Source organism: Myotis lucifugus, unplaced genomic scaffold (assembly GCF_000147115.1).
Source record: "Myotis lucifugus unplaced genomic scaffold, Myoluc2.0 scaffold_19, whole genome shotgun sequence".
NCBI classification, from domain to species: domain Eukaryota; kingdom Metazoa; phylum Chordata; class Mammalia; order Chiroptera; family Vespertilionidae; genus Myotis; species Myotis lucifugus.
Window position 1 is genome coordinate 9409713 of NW_005871067.1, and position 26038 is coordinate 9435750.

At 38.8% G+C, this 26038-nt stretch overlaps 1 protein-coding gene across 1 annotated transcript in view; it reads right to left on the minus strand.

Annotated features, from left to right (window-relative positions):
* Window positions 1–26038, minus strand: part of FREM2 (FRAS1 related extracellular matrix protein 2) — a 381530-nt gene that overhangs the window by 53420 nt on the left and 302072 nt on the right. Inside the window, 8 exon segments of the mRNA XM_014453017.2 lie at window positions 2800–3103; window positions 4568–4726; window positions 6507–6637; window positions 16260–16442; window positions 17719–17883; window positions 18659–18856; window positions 22766–22975; window positions 25123–25272. Coding sequence (XP_014308503.1) covers window positions 2800–3103; window positions 4568–4726; window positions 6507–6637; window positions 16260–16442; window positions 17719–17883; window positions 18659–18856; window positions 22766–22975; window positions 25123–25272 — 1500 coding nt within the window.

Genomic DNA, 26038 nt, shown 5'->3' on the forward strand with positions numbered 1-26038 from the left:
GAGCCAGTGGTCCCAGATTGCGAGAGGGATGTCTAACTGCCAGTTTAGGCCCAATCCCTCAGCCTAAACCAGCAGTTGGACATCCCCAGAGGGTCCTGGATTGTGAGAGGGTGCAGTTCTGGCTGAGGGACCTCCGCCTCGTGCACGAATTCATGCACCGGGCCTCTAGTCCTATATAATAAAAGCCTAATATGCAAATTGACTGAACAGCAGAACGACTGGTCGCTATGCTGCCCAATGACCACCAGGGGGCAGACCCTCAACACAGGAGCTGCCCCCAGCCTGCAGGCCCCAGTCCAGCCAAGGCGAGTGCCAGCAGGGACTCCCTGATCGCCCCATTGGTCACCCCACAGATTGGTCCTGATCGCTGGCCAGGCCTAGGGACCCTACCGGTGCACAAATTTCATGCACCAGGCCTCTAGTTTAATATAAAGTATGAACAGACACAGTATGGATGATTGAAAATCAATGGAAAAAAAGTAAGTGTAGTTTAATTAAGTGATTTGATGTTTACTCTAGACATTAAATATACATTATTTGATGTTATAAAATATACATTATTTATAAGCTAATAAAACTAAAAAAATGCACTCATTTTTAAAACAAAAACTAATGTGTCTTTGAAATAAGAGAACAAAATGTTTAGTTTTCTCTATATATGTAATTTCTTACAGTATGTGTATTATAAATTATAACTCATTATTTCTCTTCTCTCTCTCTCTGACACTCAAGAATTTTGTCATGAAAATCTTCCTCCAATATTTACTTTAAGGTAATTTTAATGTTTTCATTTTAATATCATGGAAGGGACCGAGATGCTGAATTACAATTTGAAGACATCTAGGAAATATAATTTTCAACTGGTACAAAATTGGGGAATTAGGTACTTATTAGGACAGGAATAAAATCAGAGGGCAGGCCTCAGTATTTGGGCTGTCTGTTTTATTAGTAGGACTTATTTTAAGGTATTTCTTAATTTTTCTTTTTTTGGTACCAACTCAAAAGTTTGGTTTTAAGAGAAACTTAAACACCATATGTTTTAATCCCAATAAAAGGGCATATTTACTATACATGATATTAAAAGATATTGATCCTTATTATATAATGGGGAGGTGGTACATATACATTTCTTTATGCAGTAAGTATACTTCTAAAATCTTGTATGCAAATAGAAGTTTTAGAAATAGAATCTTATAAATAAACAGGTATTTTAAAATCTAATTTAAAATGTTTTCTGTAGAGTGAAGGATTGGTTTATAAAGTGGATTTCCTGTCTTTTGTTATCTTTAACCATATCCTATTCTCCACCCCAAAGTGTCAAGCTCCAGTCCTGAACACAATCTCCCTTGTATTAACAAGGTCTGGGCAGTTGTACATACTTCTCTACCTGGATGATACCTCCTCTTCAGTCCCCAGCAAACTCCTACTCATGCAACAACCAACTTGGAATATTTTAGCATCTTATATGAGCCAATTTTCTAGGTCTGAACCTTGTATACTATCTGCTTCATTTTCTGATCCTCTCACATGCCTTCCATTTCTCTGCTTTTAGTTCCCAGAATATTCCATGTTTTTTTCATGCTTCTCTGAGTCATTACTCATGCCTTTTTCCCTCTGTTTTCAAGATTCAGATTAAGAATCTCCTGTTTAATAAAACCTTTCCTGACCCATTCTGGGTAGAACTAATCACAACCACTTTTGCATTTCTGTGCCCTGTCCAGACTAAACGTTGTGTCCTCAATTTGAGTTTAAACTCCTTGAGGACAATAATCTTGCCTTATTTATTTATTTTTAAAAAATTCTGAGCATAAAGCACTTATATGCCAGCAGAAAGTCTGGTGTATGATAGGTGATTTTAAAATGTGGAATGAACAAATATTTGTTTTTAATAAATATATTAAAATGGATTATCATTTTTAAGTACTTACTAGTATAGCATATTATAAAATACACTAGTGGCTCAGTGCACAGAATTCATGCATGGGGAGGGAGTCCCTCAGCCCAGCCTGCACCCTCTCCAATTGGGGACCCCTTGGGGGATGTCTGACTGCCTGCAGTTGGACATCCCTCTCGCAATCTGGGACTGCTGGCTCCTAACCACTCGCCTGCCTGCCTGCCTGATTGCACCTAACTGCCTCTGCCTGCCTGATCGCCCCTAACTGCTCTCCCCTGCCGGCCTGATCTAGCCCCCAAATGCTTCTGCCTGTCTGATCACCCCTAACTGCCCTCCCCTGCTGGACTGATCTCACCCCCAACTGCCTTCCCCTGCCAACCTGATCTCGCCCAGTCTCTGTGTCTCTTTGTTTTTCTCAGCAGTCCTCCAGGCCTCCCTGCCTCCCTGTCTCCCTCTTCTTCTTTCCCAGTTGGGAGGAGGTGGGGCCAGTGGGGGCTGCTCCACCCTCTGCCGATCCTCCCTTCCATCCTGGCCTCTTCAGGCCCAGTCTGTTTTGTTTCCTCATTCTGAGAGAGTGAGTTGGGATGGAGGGAAAGAAAGGGAGAAAAGGCTGTGAGCTGGTGGGCACTGTGTGTGTCTGTGTGTGTGCACAGTTGTGAGTGAGTGTGAGTGCCCGCCCTGCCTCCCTCGTCCCTGTCTCCACTGCCCCAAGTCCCCACCCACCAGAGCCTGCTGCGCACGCAGCCTGGGCATTAGGTAGAGTCTTCGGTTGTTGTGAATGTGACGGACCCAGGGTTTTTATATATTGGGATGGGGCATTTGAAAAAATTAATAACCAGAAATTAAACATTTATAATATGCCATGGTATCCCAATGATCTTCATGTGAAAATAGGAATATGTTACCTTCTTCTTTACTGATGGTTACAATAGGGCTCATCAGCTCCAGGCCTTCATTGCCATTGGTATTGACAGCACGAGCCGCACACTGTACCCTTGAGCCAGGTTGAAAGTATATGGAGTCTAAAGTGATCATCTTGGATGATGTAAAATAGGTGTCAAAGTCCACTTCTTTCATGGGGCTGGTCACACCATCAGTGCCAGTGGGTGCACTAATCAGCCATCGGTACAGAGTCAAAGTATCATTGATGTTCTCACTTGTACAAATAGAACCTGTTTTGTCATAGTTTGAATATTTAGGATTGCAAGCCTATGGGGAACACAGAACTCTGTTAGGGTCACAATATAGAATAATGTGTAAACTATTCATCTCAAGTTCCATCATAGTCGTTTCACTGATGCTTTTTCCCCCTTCCTACATGCTATTTGTGCAACCCTCAAATTTTTATTCCTAGCCATGATAGCTCTTATGAACTCTAATCTTGCATTTCAAACAGCTATTGGATGTTTCTACTTCTAACTGATACAAGTAAAAGTGTTATTCATTTCATCATCTCTTGAATCCTCAGAGTTGTCCATATAATGGTGGGATAGAGAATCTTTGTTCCTTCTCTGTCTCCTTTCCTTCTTCTCTCCTTTCTCTCATCTTGCCCCCCACATCCAGTGGGTCAGTGAACTTGGTTGATTCTTCTTTTGCAATATTTCTTAAATTTCTCCCTTCCCATTCCCAACACCACCTCCCTAATTGAGGGCCTTTCTAGTCAAGTGACACACTGCTGCCATGGTAACACTCCAACACAACTTCTCCTCTCATGAAATTCTGTGCAAGATCTCCTTGCTACCCAACAAATGAAGTCCACATTCTTCAATGTAACATTTAAAGACCTTTATAACTTGACACCAAATTATTCTGTTTGCCTTGTTAATTCAATAAACATTTATTGTGAACCCATTTTATGTAGGTCATCATACCAGGGCTGTTCTGATATAAAAATAGGCCCCAGTTTTTGCTCACAGGGAGCTTATAATTTAGATTTAAGTGTAGGCAAATAAAAGTGGAATAATAATATACCATTCTTTAACTTGGTTGGTGTGGCTCAGTTGGTTGGAGCATTGTCCCATACACCAAAAGGTCACCGGTTCAATTCCAGGTCATGGCACATACCCCAACTGTGGGTTCGATCCCGGGTTGGGGCACATGCAGGAAGCAACTGATTGATGTTTCTCTCTCACATTGATGTTTCTCCCTCTCTTTTCCTCTCTCTCTAAAAGCAGTGAAAGATAATATGCCACTTTTTTTGCTATTCTTCTAGATGTAACTTATGATGCAATTACTTCTTCCTGAAATGACTTTCCCTTATCTGACGCTTTCAAACTGAAATTCCACCGGACCATCCTAAGCCTTCCCTTGTACATAGAGCTGCATTATTCTTGTGAATATGTTCATATTTTGTCCCGTAGTAACTAATTTTCACATGTTTTTATCTTTTTTATTTTTTGATTTCCCTGAGTGCAGAATCCGACCCTTATTTATTTTCCTATTAGTGACAGACACTGAGATAACATGAAATAACAATCTATGTACACATCACTTAATTAAGCTTTGTTGGATAAAGGAAGAAAAATGAGAACTTTATTTGATTAATACCATATTTTCCTTTTCAAAGTAGTATTTTCCCACTTTTATTTCTTCATGTCAAAGCTAATACTATATTAGTTAAGCTAGAATTATTTTAAGTAATTATTTTACAATTTTCCTCAATTTTCTACTCACTGTGATACAGATGACAGGATAACCAGACACAGGTCCAGCATTCTCTTTAGCTCTGGAAGTATCATCATACATCAATAAGGACACAATTTGAGGGATAGAAGGAAAAGTGACATCTGCCATGCTGTTCATTTCTTCTATATACACAATGGCTTTTGTCACCTAGTGGGAAAAGATAATTATCTGTGATTATTAAAATATTTGACTCTTAGTGGTTCTATTGCACAGAACAATGCCATGATGCTTGGCAAGTCCCTGGCTTCATCATGATAAAATTGTCACACGCAGATACCTTTCAGACTGACAGATCCTGTATGGTTTATTCTATGTGACTCTGGCACCTTGGCCATATCTTATGGTATCAGGGGAGGGTACCCGAGCCCAGGGCAGTATGTGTTGGACAAAGGCCCATGAAGCATTTGTGCTCTAATTTTTTTCTATAAATTGTGATGAAAGTAGCTAAATCTGTCTTGGAGTTGTTACGTAGAAGATCCATAAAAAAGTCAATTAGTTGATAGTGGGAGAAAAGCTAAAAGACACCCTGAGAGAAGGTAGATCCTAGAGGTTATGTGATAGTTTGGGCTATGCTGAAGTTAGTGCCAGTAAAAAAGCAAAGCTTTAAATGGTCAGAGGTTGAAGGAGCCTGAAGCACAGGCAGAGGGAAAAGTTGAGTCATGATAGGAGAGGAACCTGTGAACATGTGCTGCTGGTAAGGTAATCAGAACACCTTGCTGATAAATTTGCCTTAGCTCCTGAATACTCTTCCAATATCTAACTACCATAGTTTCCAAATCTATATTTATAAGTGCGTTCTTAAAAAAGCTTTTATTACTTGAAGTGAATCTCAGTTTCTTTCACTTAAAAAAGTTTAATATCATGCTCCATAAAAATAACAAAAGACTAATTTTTATGTGATCAAGGCTTAAAAAAAGATTTTCTGCTCATACTTCTTTAATTTTAAATATGACTTTAAGAAAAGCAAGGCACTGTAGCAGAAATATCACCAAGTAGTAAAAATTATAAAATGGTAACCCATACTTAAGGAAGAAAATCTCTCTAATTTGATCTCATACAAATAGTGAAACAAATAATAAAAGAAATAGAGTAAATTTAAGCATAGATATTATAAATATTGATCTGTTCCTAAATCATTTAGCTTTAAAAATTATTTTAGGCCCTGACCGGTGTGGCTCAGTTGGTTTGAGCATCATCCCATGCACCAAGAGATCACTGGTTCGAGTTCCAGTTCAGGACACTTGCAGGCCGTAGCTGATCGATGTTTCTCTCTCATCAATGTTTTTCTCACTCTCTCCCTTTCCCTTCCTCTCTCTCTAAAACCAATATAAACTTATTATAACATTGTTTTGGGTTTAAAGGTAAAAAAATGTTTAAATTTGTTCATCTTAAAGAAAAATTGGTTGCGTATGCAACATAAATTAAATAAAAAGAAAAGAGGTGTTAGAACTGTAACATTTGGGCTATGTTGAAGTGAGTGCCAATAAATGTTATATTTACTCTAGACATTAATTTAATAAAGCTAGGTTGAAAAGGTGAAGATTTTTTGAAGATTAGCAAACTATTTTGTGAATTAAAATGTGTGTTTTAATGAGTTGTGCACTGAATTAATGGTCTCATCTTTGTGCTGAGATGATGCTTTCTCTCTGGAGATTAATTTTAAATTGCTGTACATGGGCAGATGTAGGGCTCAGTGACTCTAGTCCTTGAGTTTCTACAAACATGATTTTTCAAACAAAGACACAAATCTCTTGATTACAATCTAATAGGAACAAAATTTATTTAGGAGTTAAAAGGGATAATGCACATCTCCTTTATATAAGGCTTGTACAGAGTCCCATTACTGTATTGTACACTATGAGATGCTTATATGCAATTTCCCTGATAAAATGTTAGCTATGAATTTGTACCTGTATTTATTACTTACCTGTGTCTCTGCTATCATATTTTCATCAGGTTTTAGGTGAACAGTGAAGGCCTCTCTCATCTCTCTAACCCCATCGTGGATTACTTCAATTTCAACAATGTGCTGGGTTTCTCCCTCCTTAAATTCAATTTCTATAAGTGCAAAATCACAAATTTAAATATTTTACATATGAATATGAGTTTTTATTAAGCTTTTTTTGTGAGCGATTCACAATCTGAAATACATTTTACAATATGGACCAGTGTGTGTGTGTGTGTGAATGAAATGGAATAAAAAGTTTTTTAAAATCACCTATTTCTACTATATTCATTACACTCTAATATTTTCTATTCTATTCTATCTATTCTATCCTGAAAAAAATTTAATCATAAGCTACTAAATTTATTTATTGGACCTCAGTTTGAAAAAATGCTGAGTTATGGAAAGGATAATCAACAGTTCTAATACCAGGACACAACCAGAAAAACTTGCATCTTATTTCCCAAAATTTCTAAACCAACAGGACATAAGTCAAATGAATATGGTCACAGATATTATTGAATGTGAACAGTATTTACATTATGTATATATCTGGAAAAGCTGAATGTAAAATTAAGATTTTATCAACATATCAAATTATATCTTAAATTATATCTGTTATTGTTGATGTTAATCTTGGAAACTTAAAAACTTTTTTTAAAGATAAATATTAATGGTATTTTTTCTCTCATCCCTGTCCTTCCTCACTAAACAAAATTGCTTCATTATCTTGAAAACTAAGCCTAATTCTGTGAATCCCTTTGAACCCACTTACTTTAAAATTCTGAAAATGTTAAAATTTAATTGATTTTATTGAACTCATGAATAAGCAGCTGACTATAGTATGAAACCCGTATAAACTATTTTGTAGTTTTACTATACCTTTTTAGAAAATGGCACAGAAGTTTAAATAAAGAAGATAATGCATAATCATTCCAATTAAAAAAGATAACAGATGATGCTTTGTGATCTAACTGCAGTTCAGTCATTATAATTCAAAATTACAAGTCTTAAAATGAGGCAGAAGAAAATGTGTCTCCAATGTATTTTTCCTTTCCTACTTCTACTTTATAATTGTCAATTATAAAAATAGAGGCCGAATGCACAAAATTCGTGCAAGAGTAGGCCTTCTTTCTCCCAGCTCCTGGCACTGGCTTCCCTCTGGCATCTGGGACCCGGGCTTTGCTCTGGCCACCAGCAGGCACTCGGGACCCGGGCTTCCTTCGTCTGGAAGGACGTCCAGTCTAATTAGCATATTATGCTTTTATTATTATAGAAGTGTTTAAAACTGAGTTAGTAAGCCAGACTCATCTTTAAAATTAGTTCTGTGTCTAGATACAGCCATTTTACACATTAGCCTTAGCATGTTCTGTCTTTGATTCCACATACCCTGAAAGAGCTCATGGCACTTGTTCCAAAAGAAAAAAATAGGCGATCATTTCTGGCCCACCAATTTGTTTAGTTTGACCGTGAGACATTGCATTAAAAAAATTAGTTTCTAACACTTAAAAATCTGTGGATTTCATAGGAAAGTATAGATTTTTGAGTTCTTTTGAACTTTTCTGTCTGCAACAGTCAGCTGGCTATGATAGCACAGGCTTTTTTTTTCTTTCTCAGCAGCGAATAGATTTTCCATCACTCCATTCTCACCCCAACCCCGAAACACTTCCCTTGCTTCACTCATTCTATAGCTTGTCATAGCCCTATAAGCATTCAAGTTTTGTAACCCTCTGAATTGCACAAACACAATTTCTAAGAAGTTAAAAACTTAAGTGTTTATTTTAAACTAGAGGCTCAGTGCACGAAATTCATGCGCTTGGGGGAGGAGGCAGTCCCTCAGCCCAGCCTGCACCCTCTCACAGTCCAGAAACCCTTGGGGGATGTCCGACTGATGGCTTAGGCCCATTCCCTGTGGGGAGTGGACCTAAGCCGTCAGTCAGACATCCTTAGCGCTGCTGTGGAGGTGGGAGAGGCTCCTGCCACCGCTGCTGTGCTCGCCAGTCATGAGCCCAGCTTCTGGCTGAGTGGCGCTCCCCTTGTGGGAATGCACTGACCACCAGGGGGCAGCTCCTGCATTGAGCGTCTGCTCCCTGGTGGTCAGTGCATATCATAGCGACTGGTCATTGTGCAGTTTGGTCCATTTGCATATTAGCCTTTTATTATATAGGATGTTAAATTATTATTTTCTTACAGTACATGTATTAGGTGATAGTTGTTTTCTCAACTATTTTAGTCTTTATCTGTTACTTTAAACATTTTTAGCATAAAAATTTCACCTTGTATTCTATATTTAAGTTTTTCTGTTTATTTGAAATAACTGATTTAAATTTGTAACATAAAAGGAAAAATTAGAGCATAGTATTTCAGAAAATATTTCCTTTTTTGGTATGCTTTGATTCTCTTTATCTTTTTTAAATTATAAATTTAAATTTTTTTTTTTACTTAACTACAGTTGTTACATAATCTTATATTGGTTATACTAGCTTCAGGTGTACAATATTAGGCATTTTTAACTTATAATGTGATTACCCCACTAATTCTAGTAAGTATCTGTCACTGTGTAAACTTATCACAATATTACTGACCATGTTTTCTTCCCTTTTTCACTAACCTCCCTAACTCCTCCCTTCTGGCAAATCATCCCTTTGGCCTCTGTTCCTATGAATCTGTTTTTATTTTGTTTGCTTGTTTTGTTTTCAAAGCCCATGTATAAGTGAAATCACATGGAATTTGTCTTTCTCTGACTTATTTCACTTAGCCTCATACCTTGTAGACCCATCCACGTTGTTGCAAATTACACCCCTAGGAAAACAGTATGGAGATCCCTCAAAAAACTAAAAATAGATATACTATACAACCCAGCAATTTCACTTCTGGGTACTTACCCAGAGAACACTAATTTGAAAAGATATGTGCCCCCCTATGTTCACTGCAGAATAATTTCCCATAGTCAAGATATGGAAGCAATCTAGGTGTCCATCAATAGATGAATGAATAAAGATGTGATACATCTATACAATGGAATGTTACACATCTATAAAAAGAATGAAATATTGCCATTTGTGACAACATGGAAGGATTAGAAAATATTACTTAAATTTTTATTATAAACATTATAAACAGCAAGCTGAGATTTATGTGATAAAAAAGAAACAGGCTGGCCCCAGCTGGGTGGCTCAGTTGGTTAGAGCATCATCCCATGCATCAAAAAGATTGTAGGTTCAATTCCTGGTCAGGGCACATTCCGAAATTGTGGGTTCAATATCTGGTCAGGGCATGTACAGGAGGCAACCTGAGAGGTGTTTCTCTCTCACATTGATGTTTTGCTCTCTCTCTCCTTACCTTTCTAAATTAATAAACACATTCTCAGGTGAGGATTAAAAAAAATGACACAGGCTGTTTTAATGTTATTTAACATTTTTCTGACTGTAATTTATTGCATAGATATAATTTTTTTTGAAAGAGAGGAAGAGAGAGGGAGAGGGAGGGAGAGAGAGAGAAAGAGAGAGAGAGAGGAGAGAGAGAGAGAGAGAGAGAGAGAGAGAGAGAGAGAGAAGAGAGAGAGAAGCATGGGTTGGTTGCCTCCCTGGCCAGGACCGAACCTGCAATCTGGTATGTACCCTGACCGGGAATCAAACCCGTGACCTTTCCATGTACAGAATGATGCTCTAACCAACTGGGCCAAACTGGCCAAGGCTGCATAGATATAATTTTGTTTCTGTTTTAGCAAAGAATATTTGTTTTATTTCTAAGAAAAACATCTACTTCTCAAGGTCATATTTTGCACATTTAGAAGGTGTTTCCTTCATATAAAACCTGTGTATTAAGAGGCTTACTTTAGCCTGACTGGAGTGTTTCAGTTGATTGAGTGCTGTCCTGTGCACCACAAGGCTGTCAGTTAAATTCCTGTATGGAAACTATTGATGTTTTTCTCTCACATAGATGTCTCTACTCTCTCTCTCTCTCTCCCTCTCACTAATCATGTTATTGGGGACAATAAAAAATAAATAATAGACTTATTTTAGATCTTATAATTTAGTGATAAGCAGTATTTTTCTCTCATTTTTGGTGGTATCTGATTTATTTCAAATATATTATCATCCTATATAATAAAGAGCTAATATGCAAATGGTCATCACACCCTCACACTGTCACACCATAACGACTCAGACACTCAACACTGGGGAGAGAGGAATGGGGACGAGCCAGGCACAAATGAGCTCACAAGAGAGGAATGGGGACCAGTCAGGCTGTGGCCCGGGAGAGGGACAAGCTACCTGCCCTGCAGTCCCAGGTGCCAGCGCCTACAGCTGTGGTCTGAGCGAAGTTGCCCACCCACAGTCCCCTGAGGCTGCGGCTGGCCCGGGTGAAGCCAGCCTGGGTCCTGGGTCCCTGCAGCCGGCCAAAGGAGGGAATCCTGGGTCCTGGGTGCGGGGCGAGGCAGAGGCGGTTAGAGGTGATCAGGCCAGCAGGGAAGGAGTTAGGGGTGATCAGGCAGGCAGGCAGAGGGGTTAGGGACGATCAGGCAGGCATGGAGGCGAGTGGTTAGGAGCCAGCAGTCCTGGATTTCAAGAGGTAGTTGGACATCCCCTGTAGGGTCCCAGATTGGAGAGGGTACAGGCCGGCCTGAGGGAACCCCCAATGGACGAATTTTGTGCACCAGGCCTCTAGTCTATATATATAAAAGTCAAGCGACCAGAATGCCAGAATGACTGGAATGACCGGTTGCTATGATGCCCACTGCATCCGGCCAACTGGCCCAATTGGGGGGGCGGCCCCTCCCCCCAGCTGGCCCCTAGTCGGATCGGGGGTGGGGCCGGCCAACCTCCTGTGGCCCCTCCCCATGACTGGACCCACCCCCAATCAGGGTGTGGTGGGCCGATCGGGGGTGGGACCAGTGAGGGGGAGGTGTTGCAGGTATTTGGCCAGCTGGCCCTGCCCTTGATTGGGGTGGGGGAGCCGATTGGGGGCCGGGCCAGCCAGGGGGAAGGGTGTAGGAGGTTGGCCAGCCAGCCCCGCCCCCAATCCATCTGAGGCTGGCTGAGGGGGAGGGCTGCCTCCCGATTGGGCCAGTTGGCTGGCTGCAGTGGGCATCATAGCGACTGGTCGTTCTGGCATTCTGGTCACCTGGCTTTTATATATATAGATTATTGTATCTTTTTCCACATGAACTGTAAACCTACTTGTTGGAGTACTTACTCCTGACCCCTGCTCCCCTGCTCACTGTGGAGCTTGTGGGAGCAAGTTTCTCTTTGATCCTGCTCGACTACAACTGTGGGGTCTTAGTTCCCCTACCAGGAACAGGACCTTCATGGATGCCAGGTATTAGATGGAGAAGACAGGAGAAGTCATAAGCATAGAAGAGAGACCTTATTGCAGACAAAGTAGCCATTGCTTCCACGTAGCCATTAGAGAAAACAGTTCTTCAAAGTAGCATTACAAAGTAGCCACATAAAGCAGCCCTTGCTAATACAGTAGCAAACACAGGAGCCATACCAAGCAGCTGCACACCGGCTGGTCAACAACACATCTTTATACCAACTTAGACAAAAGAGGCTTCTTGCCAAATAGTGACATCAGTATTTGGGTTATATGTCCTTGTTCATATCTTATCCATATGTCCTTGTTCAATCTTAAGATTTTGCTAAAATCTCTCAAACAAGTTGAAGGTGGTGACAGCATACCCAAAACCTATCAATAAAAGGCCCAAGAAAAGTACACCTGCACAGTGCATACAATATAATCTCTATGTCCTTGCGTTTGCACCTGCGTAAGGCAACTTGGCCTTGCACATCTGGCATACTCTGGACAGGGCCCCCACCCTCAAATCAGCCTTGAATATCCAGCATACTTTGATTAGGGTTCCCACACTACTTTTGTCCCAAACTATATGCATACAAAGTACAAATTCCTCTGCAGAAAATGCTTTTTTACCCTATTCTATCATTACCTTTATAACTGATTTAGTAATAACTATCAGTCTTTTTCTAAATTGTGTATGCAAGTTAGGAGATAAAGATGAATGCCTGGGAGAACTAAGATGGCCCCATAGGTAAATGCCTGTACTCACTGCCTCCCACAACCACATCAAAATTACAACAAATACAGAACAACCATCATTCAGAACTGCCTGAAAGCTGGCTGAATGGAAGTCCTACAACTAGAGAAGTAAAGAAGAAAGCACGTTGAGACTGGTAGGAGGGGCAGAGGTGCGGAATGGTCCAACACCCACGTGTGATGTGTTGTTTTTTTAAATCAGGAGGGAGATCATCTCTGTGGAGGCTGCCCGTGAGGAACAAGGGGTCCAAGCCCACACCAGACCCCCAGCTCAGGGACCCAGAGCTGGGAAGAGAAGTCCCCATAATTATTGGCTATAAAAACCAGCAGGGATTGGGGCAGAGAGACATGGAGGCTGCTGGAGACCCAGGTGTTTTTGTAAAAGGCTGGCACATGAACTTACATGGTCCCGCTTCATCTGAGCTCTAGCGCTGGGCACAGGGAAGCTGCTCTGGGGGACCCAGACACATACTGGGAGGAACTGGATTGTCTGGCATCGGGTCAGGAACTTGGGGGCAGCTTTCTCCCAGTCAGGGGTGCTTGCAGGGGTAACTTTCTGTGCTGAGACCTCCCCTGTGGCAGGGCTGACTGGCAGCCATATCTGTTGGCTCCATCCTGATGATTCCCTGAGACCCCACCCCATCCAGTTTGCAGTCCCTCCAAACCTGTTTGCAGCAGCTTATCCATATGTCCTTGTTCAATCTTCAGATTTTGCTAAAATCTCTCAAACAAATTGAAGGTGGTGACAGCATGCCTGAAACCTATCAATAAAAGGCCCGAGACCTAGCACTAGCACCAGCCTGCTTTGCTTCATAGCTAGGCCTTGCCTGGGCACCTCAAAGCCCAATACAAATAGCTCCTGCAGGATGTCCCCAGACTGGCTGACTTTGCACCTCCCTGGAGGCCCTAGAGCCAGTGCACCTGATGGAAAGCTTCAGACCACAGCAGATTATAACTCTACACATCCACAAGTGACACACTCAAGAGGCCAACTCAGTGAGCACCAAAGCCCCACTGAAGCAAGTCCTGCTCCTTAAGGGTGTTTTCTGCACAGCAGCTCTCCCACTGTAGTCACAGCAGGTTCTCACAGCCAATTGGCCTAGAGGTCAATTCCTCCCAGAGATGCCAATAGCAATGAAGGTTCAACTATAAGACTATGCACACAGCCTACACCGGGGGTCACCTAGAGTACCCAGTTAAGGTGACATACTACAGGACACATACTACACAAGGCCACTCTGCCCATTCTAGGGGACATAGCAGCTCTAATACATAGAAACAAACTCAGAGAAGAAGCCAAAATGCAGAGACAAAGAAACATGTCACAAGTGAAAGAAATGTAACCAAGCAAACTACTGGATACAGAGTTCAAATCCATGGTTATAGGGTTACTCAAGGGTCTTCATGAGAGCTTCTAGGCCAAGTGGTTCTCAACCTGTGGGTCGTGACCCCTTTAGGGTTCGAATGACCCTTTCACAGGGGTCACCTAAGACCATTGGAAAACACATATATAATTACATATTGTTTTTGTGATTAATCATTATGCTTTAATTATGTTCAATTTGTAACAATGAAATTGGGGGTCACCACAACATGAGGAACTGTATTAAAGGGTCGCGGCATTAGAAGGTTGAGAGTTCTCAACCTTCTAATGCCGCGACCCTTTAATACAGTGTGGTTCTCAACTTTCTTAATGCTGCGACCCTTTAATACAGTTCCTCATGTTGTGGTGACCCCAACCATAAAATTATTTTCGTTGCTACTTCATAACTGTAATTTTGCTACTGTTATGAATCGTAATGTAAATATCTGATATGCAGGATGTATTTTCAGGGTTTGCGACCCACAGGTTGAGAACCGCTGCATCTAGGGACTTAATGAGACTTTCAAGGATCTTAGTGAGAATGTCAAAGACATGGAAAAGGACCCATCAGAAGTTAAGCATACACCAAGTGAAATAAAGAATAATTTACAGGGATTCAACAGTAGAGAATTCCAAGAATCAAATCAATGATTTGGAATATGAGGAAGCAAAAAACACCCAATCAAAAAAGCAAAAAGAATCCAAAAATATGAAGATAGTTTAAGGAGCAACTTCAAGTGTACTAACATTCATATTTTGGGGGTGCCAGAAGGAGAAGATAGAGAGCACGATATTGAATACCTATTTGAAGAAATAATGACAGAAAAATTCCCCCACCTGGTGAAAGAAATGGACTTACAGGTCCAGGAAGCTGATAGTCCCAAACAAGAGGAACCAAAAGAGGCCCACACCAAAGCACATCATAATCAAAATGTCAAGTGTTAATGACAAACAGAGAATCTTAAAAGCAGCAAGAGAGAAAAAGTCAGTTACCTACAAGGGAGCACCCATATGACTGTCAGCTGATTTCTCAACAGAAACTTTGCAGGCCAGAAGAGAGTGGCAAGAAATATTTAAAGTGATGAATAGCAAGAACCTACAACAAAGATTACTCTACCCAGCAAAGCTATGATTTAGAATTGAAGGTCAGATAAAGAGCTTCACAGATAAGAAAAAGCTAAAGGAGTTCATCACCATGAAACCAGCATTACATGACATGTTGAAGGGTATTCTTTAAGAAGAGGAAGAAGAAGAAAAAGGTAAAGATAAAAAATATGAACAACCAAGTGACAACAAATACATATCTATCAACAAGTGAATCTAAAAATCAAAGGAATAAAAAATCTGATGAACAGAATAAACTGGTGAATGGAATAGAATCAGGAGCATGGAAGTGGAACAGACTGACGATTCTCAGAGGGAAGGGGGTTGGGGAGTGGGAAGAGATTAACCAAAGATCTTACCTATGAACACAGACAGTTGGATGGTGAAGGCCTGCGGTGGGGTGAGTACGGGGCACAGGGGAGCAATAGGGGGAAAAAGGAGGATATCTGTAATACTCTCAACAATAAAGATTTTTTAAAAAAAGATGAATGCCTAAAGCTCTATGATCATTAGGAACTAATGATTGTAGTGAGAGATAGGAAACTAGAAACCAAGTGGATAAGAATTCCAAATAATTCATAGACTAAATTTGGGACATTAATTTATATTTATTTTGTCAGCAAACAAATCTGAGAGAAGAAGAGGGAGAGGCAGAGTGTGTATTGAATGATTTGTCTTAATTATTTATAAAAGTAAATTGTGAAATGATCCATAAATTTGAGGCAATAGAGAGACGGATGAAAAGCACCCATAATGGGTTTTTGAGGCCCATAGACTTTATGGTGTCATGTAGTTGATATTTTACCACTCTTTTTTTGCCCTCCATAAACACAAAATTTTCTAGCTGGAAGTTTTAAATTGTGGGTGTTCTATAAACTAAAATAGACTACTATCTCTGCTATTATGCATTTTCAATGCAATAGAATACTTCACAAGAATTATTATTCAGTGTCTGATTACCATAGTGAAGGTGAAAGTAGACTCAAAACAGAAAGTTGTCTAGCATGTTTACTCAAAAATTTCCTAAGTCCTAACACATATACTCTCTAAGTCAAAAGAGGAATTCTGGAAATAAATTCCATTGTTTTTGTTTTTTCTGAAGACTAATTTACAGGTATATGTATATTTTTATTTCAATTGGATATTTTCTTACTTTTCTCATGGTCACTTGAGTACAACCCCCATGGACACAGAACTGGGAGCGCCCTTACCTTCTGACACAGGGTGGTAGTCTTCTCCAGAGGTGGCCGAGCCGTCCTTGGTGTGCACTCTCACGATGGAAACCTTTGAAGTGTCTCCTTGGCGAATCACTGGGATCTTTATAACCACTGATTGTCCTGGTTCTTTAGGTTCATTTATGCTAAATTTGGTTTCTCCGAATTTAATAATAGTCTCTAAAATTGTGGGAAATAGGAATAATTTAAATTGTAAAAGGAATTTTTCTTCATTTCTAATGTTTCTTTCCCAGTGGGAAGAGCTTAATTACTATTATACTCCTGGCTTATTTCTGTTTCCTCACCCAATATTATTGAGTGTGTTAGGAACAACTGAGCACACATAACATAGTCCAGCCCCTTCCTTAGGAATTAACCAGTCCTCAAAGAGCATATGCTCTAGGCAGTCTCTATGTGCCAAAATTTTATGGGAGCAGGCCACTGAGAGTGGGAAGAGAGGGAGGAAATTGTTGGCCCAGGACTGCCTGCACCCAAATGTATGTCAGGGAAAGAGGGGAGGTATGAATGTTAGGGATTTAGTATCCTATATAATTAAAGGGTAATATGCAAATTGACCCTAACAGCAGAATTACTGGGAATGACTGGTCACCAGGACACACACTGACCACCAAGGGGCAGACGCTCAATGCAGGAGCTGCCCCCTGGTGGTCAGTGCGCTCCCACAGGGGGAGCTCTGCTCAGCCACAAGCCAGGCTGATGGCTGCCAGTACAGCGGTGGTGGTGGGATCCTCTCCTGTCTCCTCAGCAGCATTAAGGATGTCCGACTGCAGCTTAGGCCTGCTCCCCGCTGGCAAGTGGACATCCCCCAAGGGCTTCCGGGCTGCCAGAGGGATGTCTGACTGCCAGCTTAGGTCCAATCCCTGGGGGAGCAGGCCTAAGCCAGCAGGTGGACATCCCCTAAGGGGTCCCAGACTGCGAGAGGCCACAGGCCAGGCTGAGGGACCCCCCCCCAGTGCACAAATTTTTGTGCACCGGGCCTCTAGTTTAGATATAAGTCATATTCTTCAACATCAACTTTCAGTTTTAATGGTTTATTTCATTCCTTATTTTACTCTCTCTTTTTTTAAAAAAATATATTTTATTGATTTTTTACAGAGAGGAAGGGAGAGGGATAGAGAGTTAAAAACATCGATGAGAGAGAAACATTGATCAGCTGCCTCCTGCACACCCCCTACTGGGGATGTGCCCGCAACCAAGGTACATGCCCTTGACCGGAATCGAACCTGAGACCCTTGAGTCCGCAGGCTGATGCTCTATCCACTGAGCCAAACTGGTTAGGGCAACTCTCTCTCTCTCTCTCGCTCTCTCTTTTAATTCTCATTTGTTTTAAAAGCCTAGTCAAAAACAGTGGGTTGTTTTCTAATCTACCTGAAACTTTAACATAGATGGATTTCAGTTCCCAATTGAAAGTTGAGAATAAGAAATGACTTCTTACTATCAGCATCATCTCGGATCCTTATCAGAGTTTCATTTTGTTCACCAACTGTAGCCCCAAAGGGAGAGTTGCTTTGTGGAGTGCCAAGAACTAGGCGGAGTTCCTCTATTTCCTCATAGAGTCTGTCGTCCATCAGCTCAAGGATACAAGGCTTCTCAGTCTCACCTAGAACAATAATGACAGCAGATCAATCATATACTATAGGCCAAAAAAGGTACATCTGCAACTAGAATATAAGCACCACAAGGGCAAGCATATTGCCTTTTCCTTGCTTTATCAACAGTGCAAATAATAGTGTCTGGCATGTAGTAAGCCTTCAATAAATATTTGTTGAATGAATAATTGTTCATTCACTGCAATGACAAGCCAACTACTTGAATGGGATTTCTTTAACATCTTTAAGTCTTTAAGTCCTGTCACTCATCTTAGAAAACAAGGAAAAAGAGCAAGTGCCAATTTTTGTTTATAAATTACTAGCATTATAATCAAGAAGTAAATTTAGCAGCCTAGTACATGTTGATCATTGTTAATTTGACTGCAGTACCAGTTTCTAGAACAATTACTAGATCTCAACTGATCAGATATTTTAAGGATCTGGATACATATATTAAAAATCTGACATCAATTCCTTTTAATTTCTGTCACTTGAGCATTAAGTATCTCCTAGCATTGTGAAATCTACATATATGTCCCTATCACTGAATAAGTTTTGAATAAACAATATAATAAATCACTGAAAATTAATCAATAAATTGATACAGAAACCAAAAAGGACATTCACTCAACCTGTTACAATCTACCTCACCATATTATCATTTAGTGTACATAATATTATGTCATAAGCTTATTGAAATCAAGAACTTATATGTTCCTGATATATATTACTCACAAAAATTTGCTCTACTAAAATTTCAAATAAACACGTCAAGCTTAAACTTACCTGGCAGGAATTCAACGATGGAGATATCAGTGTTTGGGCGTTCTTCAAAGTCCATCATCACTTGTGCAGATCCCTGTCGTGTATAGCATCTTACTGAGGACATGAACTGGAGATCTCCACTCCTGTGGATTATTGCAACTATCTGCCTGTCATTTTCATTGACAGTATATACTCGTTCTTTGAATTGCATCTTAGGTACTGCAGAAACAAATAAACATATGGGTGAAACTGAACAAAAATTTTCTTAATGAAGTGACATTTCAGAAAACATGGTTTAGTGGAAAGGAAAGTGAAACAGTTGTGAGAGGAGGTACCCAGTCTCCACTCAGTCATTTGTCATTGTTCTGGCCTTGAGAAAATGACTAAACTTTAAACGTTTTGATTTCCTTATCTTTGAAATTTGCTCTGCCAACTGGTGGAGTAGGGAGATGCAATGAAATGCTAAAAAGTGAATAAACCAGATCCCCATATGTGTTACTTACTCATGAGCTAATCAGAATTTCTTGATATGAATACCACTAAATATTGTGCACATTATTACAAACATAGTTTACTCATATCATGTTAGAAAAGTTGACAATGAGTATAATATTATACATATATGAAATATTTAGATGACAGCTATGCTACATCAATTAAATATAGGTCTCATTGACAATAGATTAGGCTGCTCAAAGAAACATCAAGATAATTATGGTAGAAGATTATTCAGAATTCCCTTGTGATGATGTGTTAAAGAGCCATGCCATGTGTCCAATAGGTACTTGTTTCAGAACAATGTATTTGGCACATCATTAGGAAAATTTCAGCACTGTCTGAAGATGACAGAAAGTGTCTTATGTTGAAAAATAGAAAAAGACCATTGGCATTCAAGGGTCTGTGCAGCCCTATGTGTTTCTACTCATCTGTGATGAGGCAATTCTTTTTTAATTTAAACATTTTTTCAATTATAGATGACATTTAATATTGTTGACTATATTCCCTGTGCTGTGCTTTATATCCCCTGACTACTTTGTAACTGCAAATTTGTACTTATTAAACACTTCACTTTATCACCCAACCCCAACTGCCCTCCAGGATCCTGGCAACTGCCAGTTTGTTCTCTGTATCTATGATTTTATCTCCATTTTGTTTATTCTTTGTTCTAGATTCCAAATGCAAGTGAAATCTTATGGTAATTGTTTTTCTCTGTCTGGATTATTACATTTAGCATAATACCCTCTAGACCAGCGGTTCTCAACCTGTGGGTCGCGACCCCTTTGGGGGTCAAACGACCCTTTCACAGGGGTCGCCTAAGACCATTGGAAAACACATATATAATTACATATTGTTTTTGTGATTAATCACTATGCTTTAATTATGTTCAATTTGTAACAATGAAATTGGGGGTCACCACAACATGAGGAACTATATTAAAGGGCCGCGGCATTAGGAAGGTTGAGAACCATTGCTCTAGACCCATCCATGTTGTCACAAATGGCAAGATTTCATTCTTTGTTTTATGGCCAAGTAATATTTGATTGTATATATGTATAACATTTTTTTATCCAATTGTCTATCAATGAACACATAGATGGCTTTCATATCATGACTAGTGTACATAATGCTGTAATGAGCATAGGAATGCATATATATTTTCAAATTAGTGTTTTAAATTTCTATATTCAGATGTGGGATTGCTAAGTCATAATGTAGTTCTATTTTTATTTCATTGAGGAACCTCCATACTGTTTTCCATAGTGGCTATACCAATTTGCAATCCCATCAATAGTGCATGGGTATTTTCTTTTTTCTACAACCTTAAACATGTTATTAATTGATTAATTGATGATGGCTATTCTGACAGGTGTGAGATATCTCATTTTTTATTTAATTTGCACTTCTCTGATAATTAGTCACATTGTTCATCTTTTCATATTTATGGGGCATCTGTATGTATTCTTTGGATAAATGTCTATTCAGGTACCCTGCCCATTTTTCAATTGGATTTTTTGTGTTGTTTTTTTTTTGGTGTAAAGTTGTATATATCCTTTATGTATTTTGAACATTAACCCTTTATAGGTGTATCATTGGTAAATATATTCTCCCATTCAATAGGTTGTTTTTGTTTTTTAGATGGTTTTCTCCATTTTAGTTTGATATAGTCCCATTTGTTTCTTTTATCTTTTTATTCTCTTGCCCCAGGAAACATATTCAAAAAATATTACTAAGAACAATGTCAAAGAGTTTACTACCAATATTTTCTTCTAGTAGTTTTATGGTTTCAAGTCTTACATTTAAGTCTCGAATCAATTTTGAGTTTCCTTTTGTATATGTGTAAGAAGATGGTCTAGTTTCATTTCTTTTGCATGCATTTATCTAATTTTTCCAACACCATTTATTAAATAGACTTTTTTTTACCCCACTGTATGTACTTGCCTCCTTTGTCATATATGAATTAAACATATAGGTGTGAGTTTATTTCTGGACTCTCTATACTATTCCATTAATCTTTGTGTCTCTTTTTATGCCAGTACCATGCTGTTTTGATTACTATAGCCTGATAGTACAGTTTGACACCAGGCAGTGTGATACCACCAGCTTTGTTCTTCTTTCTCAAGATTGCTGTGGCTATTCTTTGTGGTTCCATATAAATTTTTGGATTATTTGCTCTAGTTCTGTGGAAATACTCCATTTGTATTTTAATAGAAATTACATCGAATCTATAGATTGCTTTGGGTATTATGGGCATTTTTAATAATGTCAATTCTTCCTATTCAGAAGCACAGTATATGCCTCCATTAATTTGTGTCTTCAACTTCTTTCTTCAGTGTCTTATAATTTTGTAAGTACAGGTCTTTACCTCCTTTGTTATATTTATTCCTAGGTACTTTTTTTGATGCAATTCTAAATGGGATTTTTTTTTAGTTTCTCTTTCTGATGCTTCCCTATTGTTGTATAAAAATGCAACCAATTTCTAAATATTTATTTTATATCCTCCTACTTTACTAAATTCATTTATTAGTTCTAGTAGTTTTGGGATGAAATTTTTAGGGTTTTCTATATATAGTGTCTGAAAATAGTGAGAGTTTTATTTCTTCCTTTCCATTTGGAAGTCTATTATTTCTTCTTGCCTGATTGCTGTGGGTAGGACTTCCAGTACTATGTTGAATAAGAAGGGAGAGAGTGGGCATTCCTGTCTTATTCCTCATCTTAAGGGAAATTATTTTAGTTTTTTCTCATTGAGTATGATATTAGTTGTGAGTTTGGCATGTGGCCCTTATTATGTTGAGGTATAGTCCCTCTATTCCCACTTTGGGTGTGTCATTTATGGAGCTAATTGGGTGGTGCTCTGGTATGATCTGAAGCCAACCACCAGGCATGTTGGTATGGTCCTCTTTGGAAAAGCTCGGTTTAGGCCAGATCAGCAATATCACATTTTTTTGAATGCGAGAGGAAGACTAAATTTTTGTGTGTGAGAGTATAATTCTATTCTAATAATTGGTAGAAGAAAGGGTATCAGTATGTGTTGAACTGTGTTCCCCCCTAGTACTTGAGACCGTGACTTTATATGGAGATAGGGTCTTACAGAGGTAAGTAAGTAAAACTGAAGTCATTAGGGTAAACCCTATTCAATATAACTTGTGTCCTTATGAAAAGGAGAAATTAAAAAAAATCCTCACTAGAGGACATGCTTAGAGAAAGGAAAAAGAGAGAGAGAGAGAGAGAGAGAGAGAGAGAGAGAGAGAGAGAGAGAGAGATATGAGAAACACTGCTTGTACAAACCACTCTGGCTGGGCCCTAACAAAGGGAAATTTTGACAGAGACACACATAGAAGATGATATGAAGACACATAGGAAGAAAATGGCCATCTACAAATCAAGGAGGGAGGCCTGGAACAGATATTTCCCTTACAGCCCTCTGAAGAAATCAACCCTGTCAACACCTTGATCTTGGACTTCTAACCACAAGAATGGTGACACAAGATATTTATGAGTCTATAGTACTTTGTTATGACAGCTCTAGCAAACTAATACAGGTATATAAACCTTAGTTTATTTTTTAATTTAATATTTATGTAAACTCTAGCTTATTAGTTTACTTATTATAAATTAATAAACACTCACAATCTGAGACAGAGTCGTTTATGGACACTGTGGCTTTGCTGGGCTTGCCAATGGCAGCATTCATAGGCATACGAAGCACCAGTTCAAGTTTCTCAATTCCCTCCAGCACTGGTTGTCCAAGATCATCCAGAATGATGACACGAACAGTCTGCATGTTGACTCCAGGTGCAAAATCTAAATTACGACTAATTCCCACATAGTCTGTTCCAGCTATGATAGTAACAAAAGAATTATTCAGTTGGGGACTGACTAAATTTAAACAAAATTATGATAAGCAAACCATGTAGTATATTTACAATTGTTTTAAAATGTAGACTAGCATAACATTACAGAAAAGTACATTTAATGAAATATAAAAGATTAATATCTACATTGGTTGAGATGGTAAATCAAATATCAGTTTCTGAACTCTGTCATATCTATGTCTAATGTGTTATTTTAACTTTAGTTATTTTTGCTTCATGTCTTATAGTTTCTCAATCTTTATTTTGGAATTCTAAAATGGAGCTAATAAAAATGAGATCTAAAATCGGTATATCAATCAAACATGATTATTATTAATTATATATGAAATAAATATAATAATTTAAACTTTGTTAACATTACTTAAGTATCTATATTTGTTTTTGTGAGTTACTAGAGAACATCTTATTTAGGTGTGTGGTTGCCTGCTGGTCAAAGCAACACATTTCGGATATAAACTTTGGAGAGCGTCCCACACTCTCCACCCACATTCACCCCAGTTAAGTAGAGCAACCCATTATTCTCAAGACATATTTGGTCCATGATTTTGGCCATTTCAGATCATTGGGTACATATTTAGTGTGGACATCTTCATTTATGTCTAACATAGTTAAAAATAAAACTTTGTTTCTTTAAAAATTCTTTATTGTTTAAAGTATTACATAAGTCTCCTTTTTCCCACATTGACCTTTCCCCAGCCGCCCCCACCCCCCGCACATATGCCCTCACCCTTACCACCCCCCCAACCCGTCTGTGTCCATTGGTTATGCTCATATGCATGCATACAAGTCCTTTGGTTAATCTCTTACCCCTTCACCCCCCGCCTTCCCTCATAGGTTAGACAGTCTGTTTGATGCTTCTATGACTCTGGTTCTATTTTTGTTCATCAGTTTATGTTGTTCGTTATATTCCACATATGAGTGAGATCATGTGATAGTTATCTTTCTCTGACTGGCTTATTTTGCTTAGCATAATGCTCTCCAGCTCCACCCATGCTGTTGCAAATGGTAAGAATTCCTTCTTTTTTACGGCAGTGTAGTATTCCATTGTGTAGATGTACCACAGTTTTCTAAAATGAAACTTTCTTTTAATGTTTATAAAGACTAAGAGTGGGGGTTGATATTAAATATCATTGCTTTTCTGTTTTCATAATTTCTAACTTTCTCTTTACCTCTGAATATGCAACCATATTTGGATGTTTATGTCTATAATTCATTTTAAAAAATATTTGTATCTGAATCCATCTGTATTTTTTCTCTGTTTCTTTACCTTTATTCTCATTTCTATCTTTTCTTTTATTTGAATTTTCTCTAACAAAATAACTCTTTGGGCTAAACAAATTTTTATTGGACAATGACTATATGAAAAGCACTATGCTGGTTCTACTACATTAAAACAGTTAAAACTTAAGAGTGACCTTTGTAATTGTATGGCCCCTGCTTGCTTTGTGTGATGAATGTGTAATGTATGTATAATGAACATGTGTGCATGTATGTGTGTATATGTGAGTAAAAGAGAGAGTTTGTATTGTTGGTAATTTAGAAGGAAAAAAAAAGGAAATTTCTAATCCTATGCTTGCCATAAACTCTATGATCAACTTTTTGGAGATGTAGATTCCAGGATAAATGTACCAGCAAGGGCAGCTCAAATAATAAATTGGGGAAAGCCTTTTGAATCTGAAGTATATATGGGGACATTTGTTTAAACTTAGGCAGAAGCCATTGGAGATGCATGCCTGTATGATACTTACCTGGCATTAGATTTTTGTGAAGGTGGTCAGCATGCTTATTCTTGTGCATATGAAGTCATAATATTCAACAATGTTAGATTTGCCAAGTGTAGAGAACAAATTCATGCAAATATAGGCATTAGACTTTAGTCTTTTACTAATGTGTTTTAACTTAGCCTCTGATCCATGGCTCTTAAGTGTATTTTCTCACAGTAGTAAATCAAGGTTTGATTTACCTACCATATAGTAATAATTTCAGAAAAAAAAATCCATTTAGACCACATTAATAGTATTTAAAAAGGAGTAAAGTATATTAGCTTTAAAGTCTTTTCTGTCATGGTAAGTTGAAAATTGTAGAACATAGTTATTATAGAAAACTGCTCACCATTGGCAGATGGAGGGTTTGTTTTCTGAGATCTCAAGGTGACACTAGAAGACCTGGACAGGTCAGTGCCTGTTCTCCATACCTGCACTTCCACATAGCCAGCACTCTCATCCACAGAGTACTCAACATCACCAAAGTAGAAGATGGGTTCTGTTAAGTTAAAAACAAAAAACACTTCTGTTATTTTTATTTTTCTACACCAAACTCTACTGATGTAATTCCAAAGAAGAGTTAACTTTATTATCTTGACTTCTTTATATCATCATAAGTTTTCCTTTTAGTAAGATAACATCTCTAATCTGTAGATTTATATAGTTTTCAGGTCAAAATGCTTCTGTTGAAAAGCAAAATACTATGGTAAAATGCCTAATGGAACATTCTCATCTTGAGTTACTTTGTCTTCCATATAAATGTCTTCACAATGAACTTCCTGGAAGTTTAGCTAGTAAAATAGCACCAAAATGAAACAAAACACATAAGGTTAAAATTTTGAGTTTGGTCCTACTGTTCATTTTACCATCTCCTACCAAGTCTTTACTATGGAGACCATTTGCATTGTGGCATCTTCTATTCCATTAGATTTGGCCTTAATCTAGTGTATTTGGATCTGTTATAACTAATCCATTGGTGTGACTAGACTGAATATACTATACTAGAGGCCTGGTGCACAAAATTTGTGCAGGGGTAGGGTCCCTAGGCCTGGCCGGTGATCAGGGCCAATCAGGGCCTTCCGGCTGCCAGCCAGAGCCTTTCTTCCCCAACTGCTGGCTGCCGACCAGGGCCTTCCTTCGTTCTGCACCTCCCCCTGGTGGTCAGCGCATGTCATAGTGAGCAATCAAACTCCTCATCTCCCAGTCGAACCCCCGAGGGGACACTTTGCATATTATCTATATATATAGATATAGATATATATATA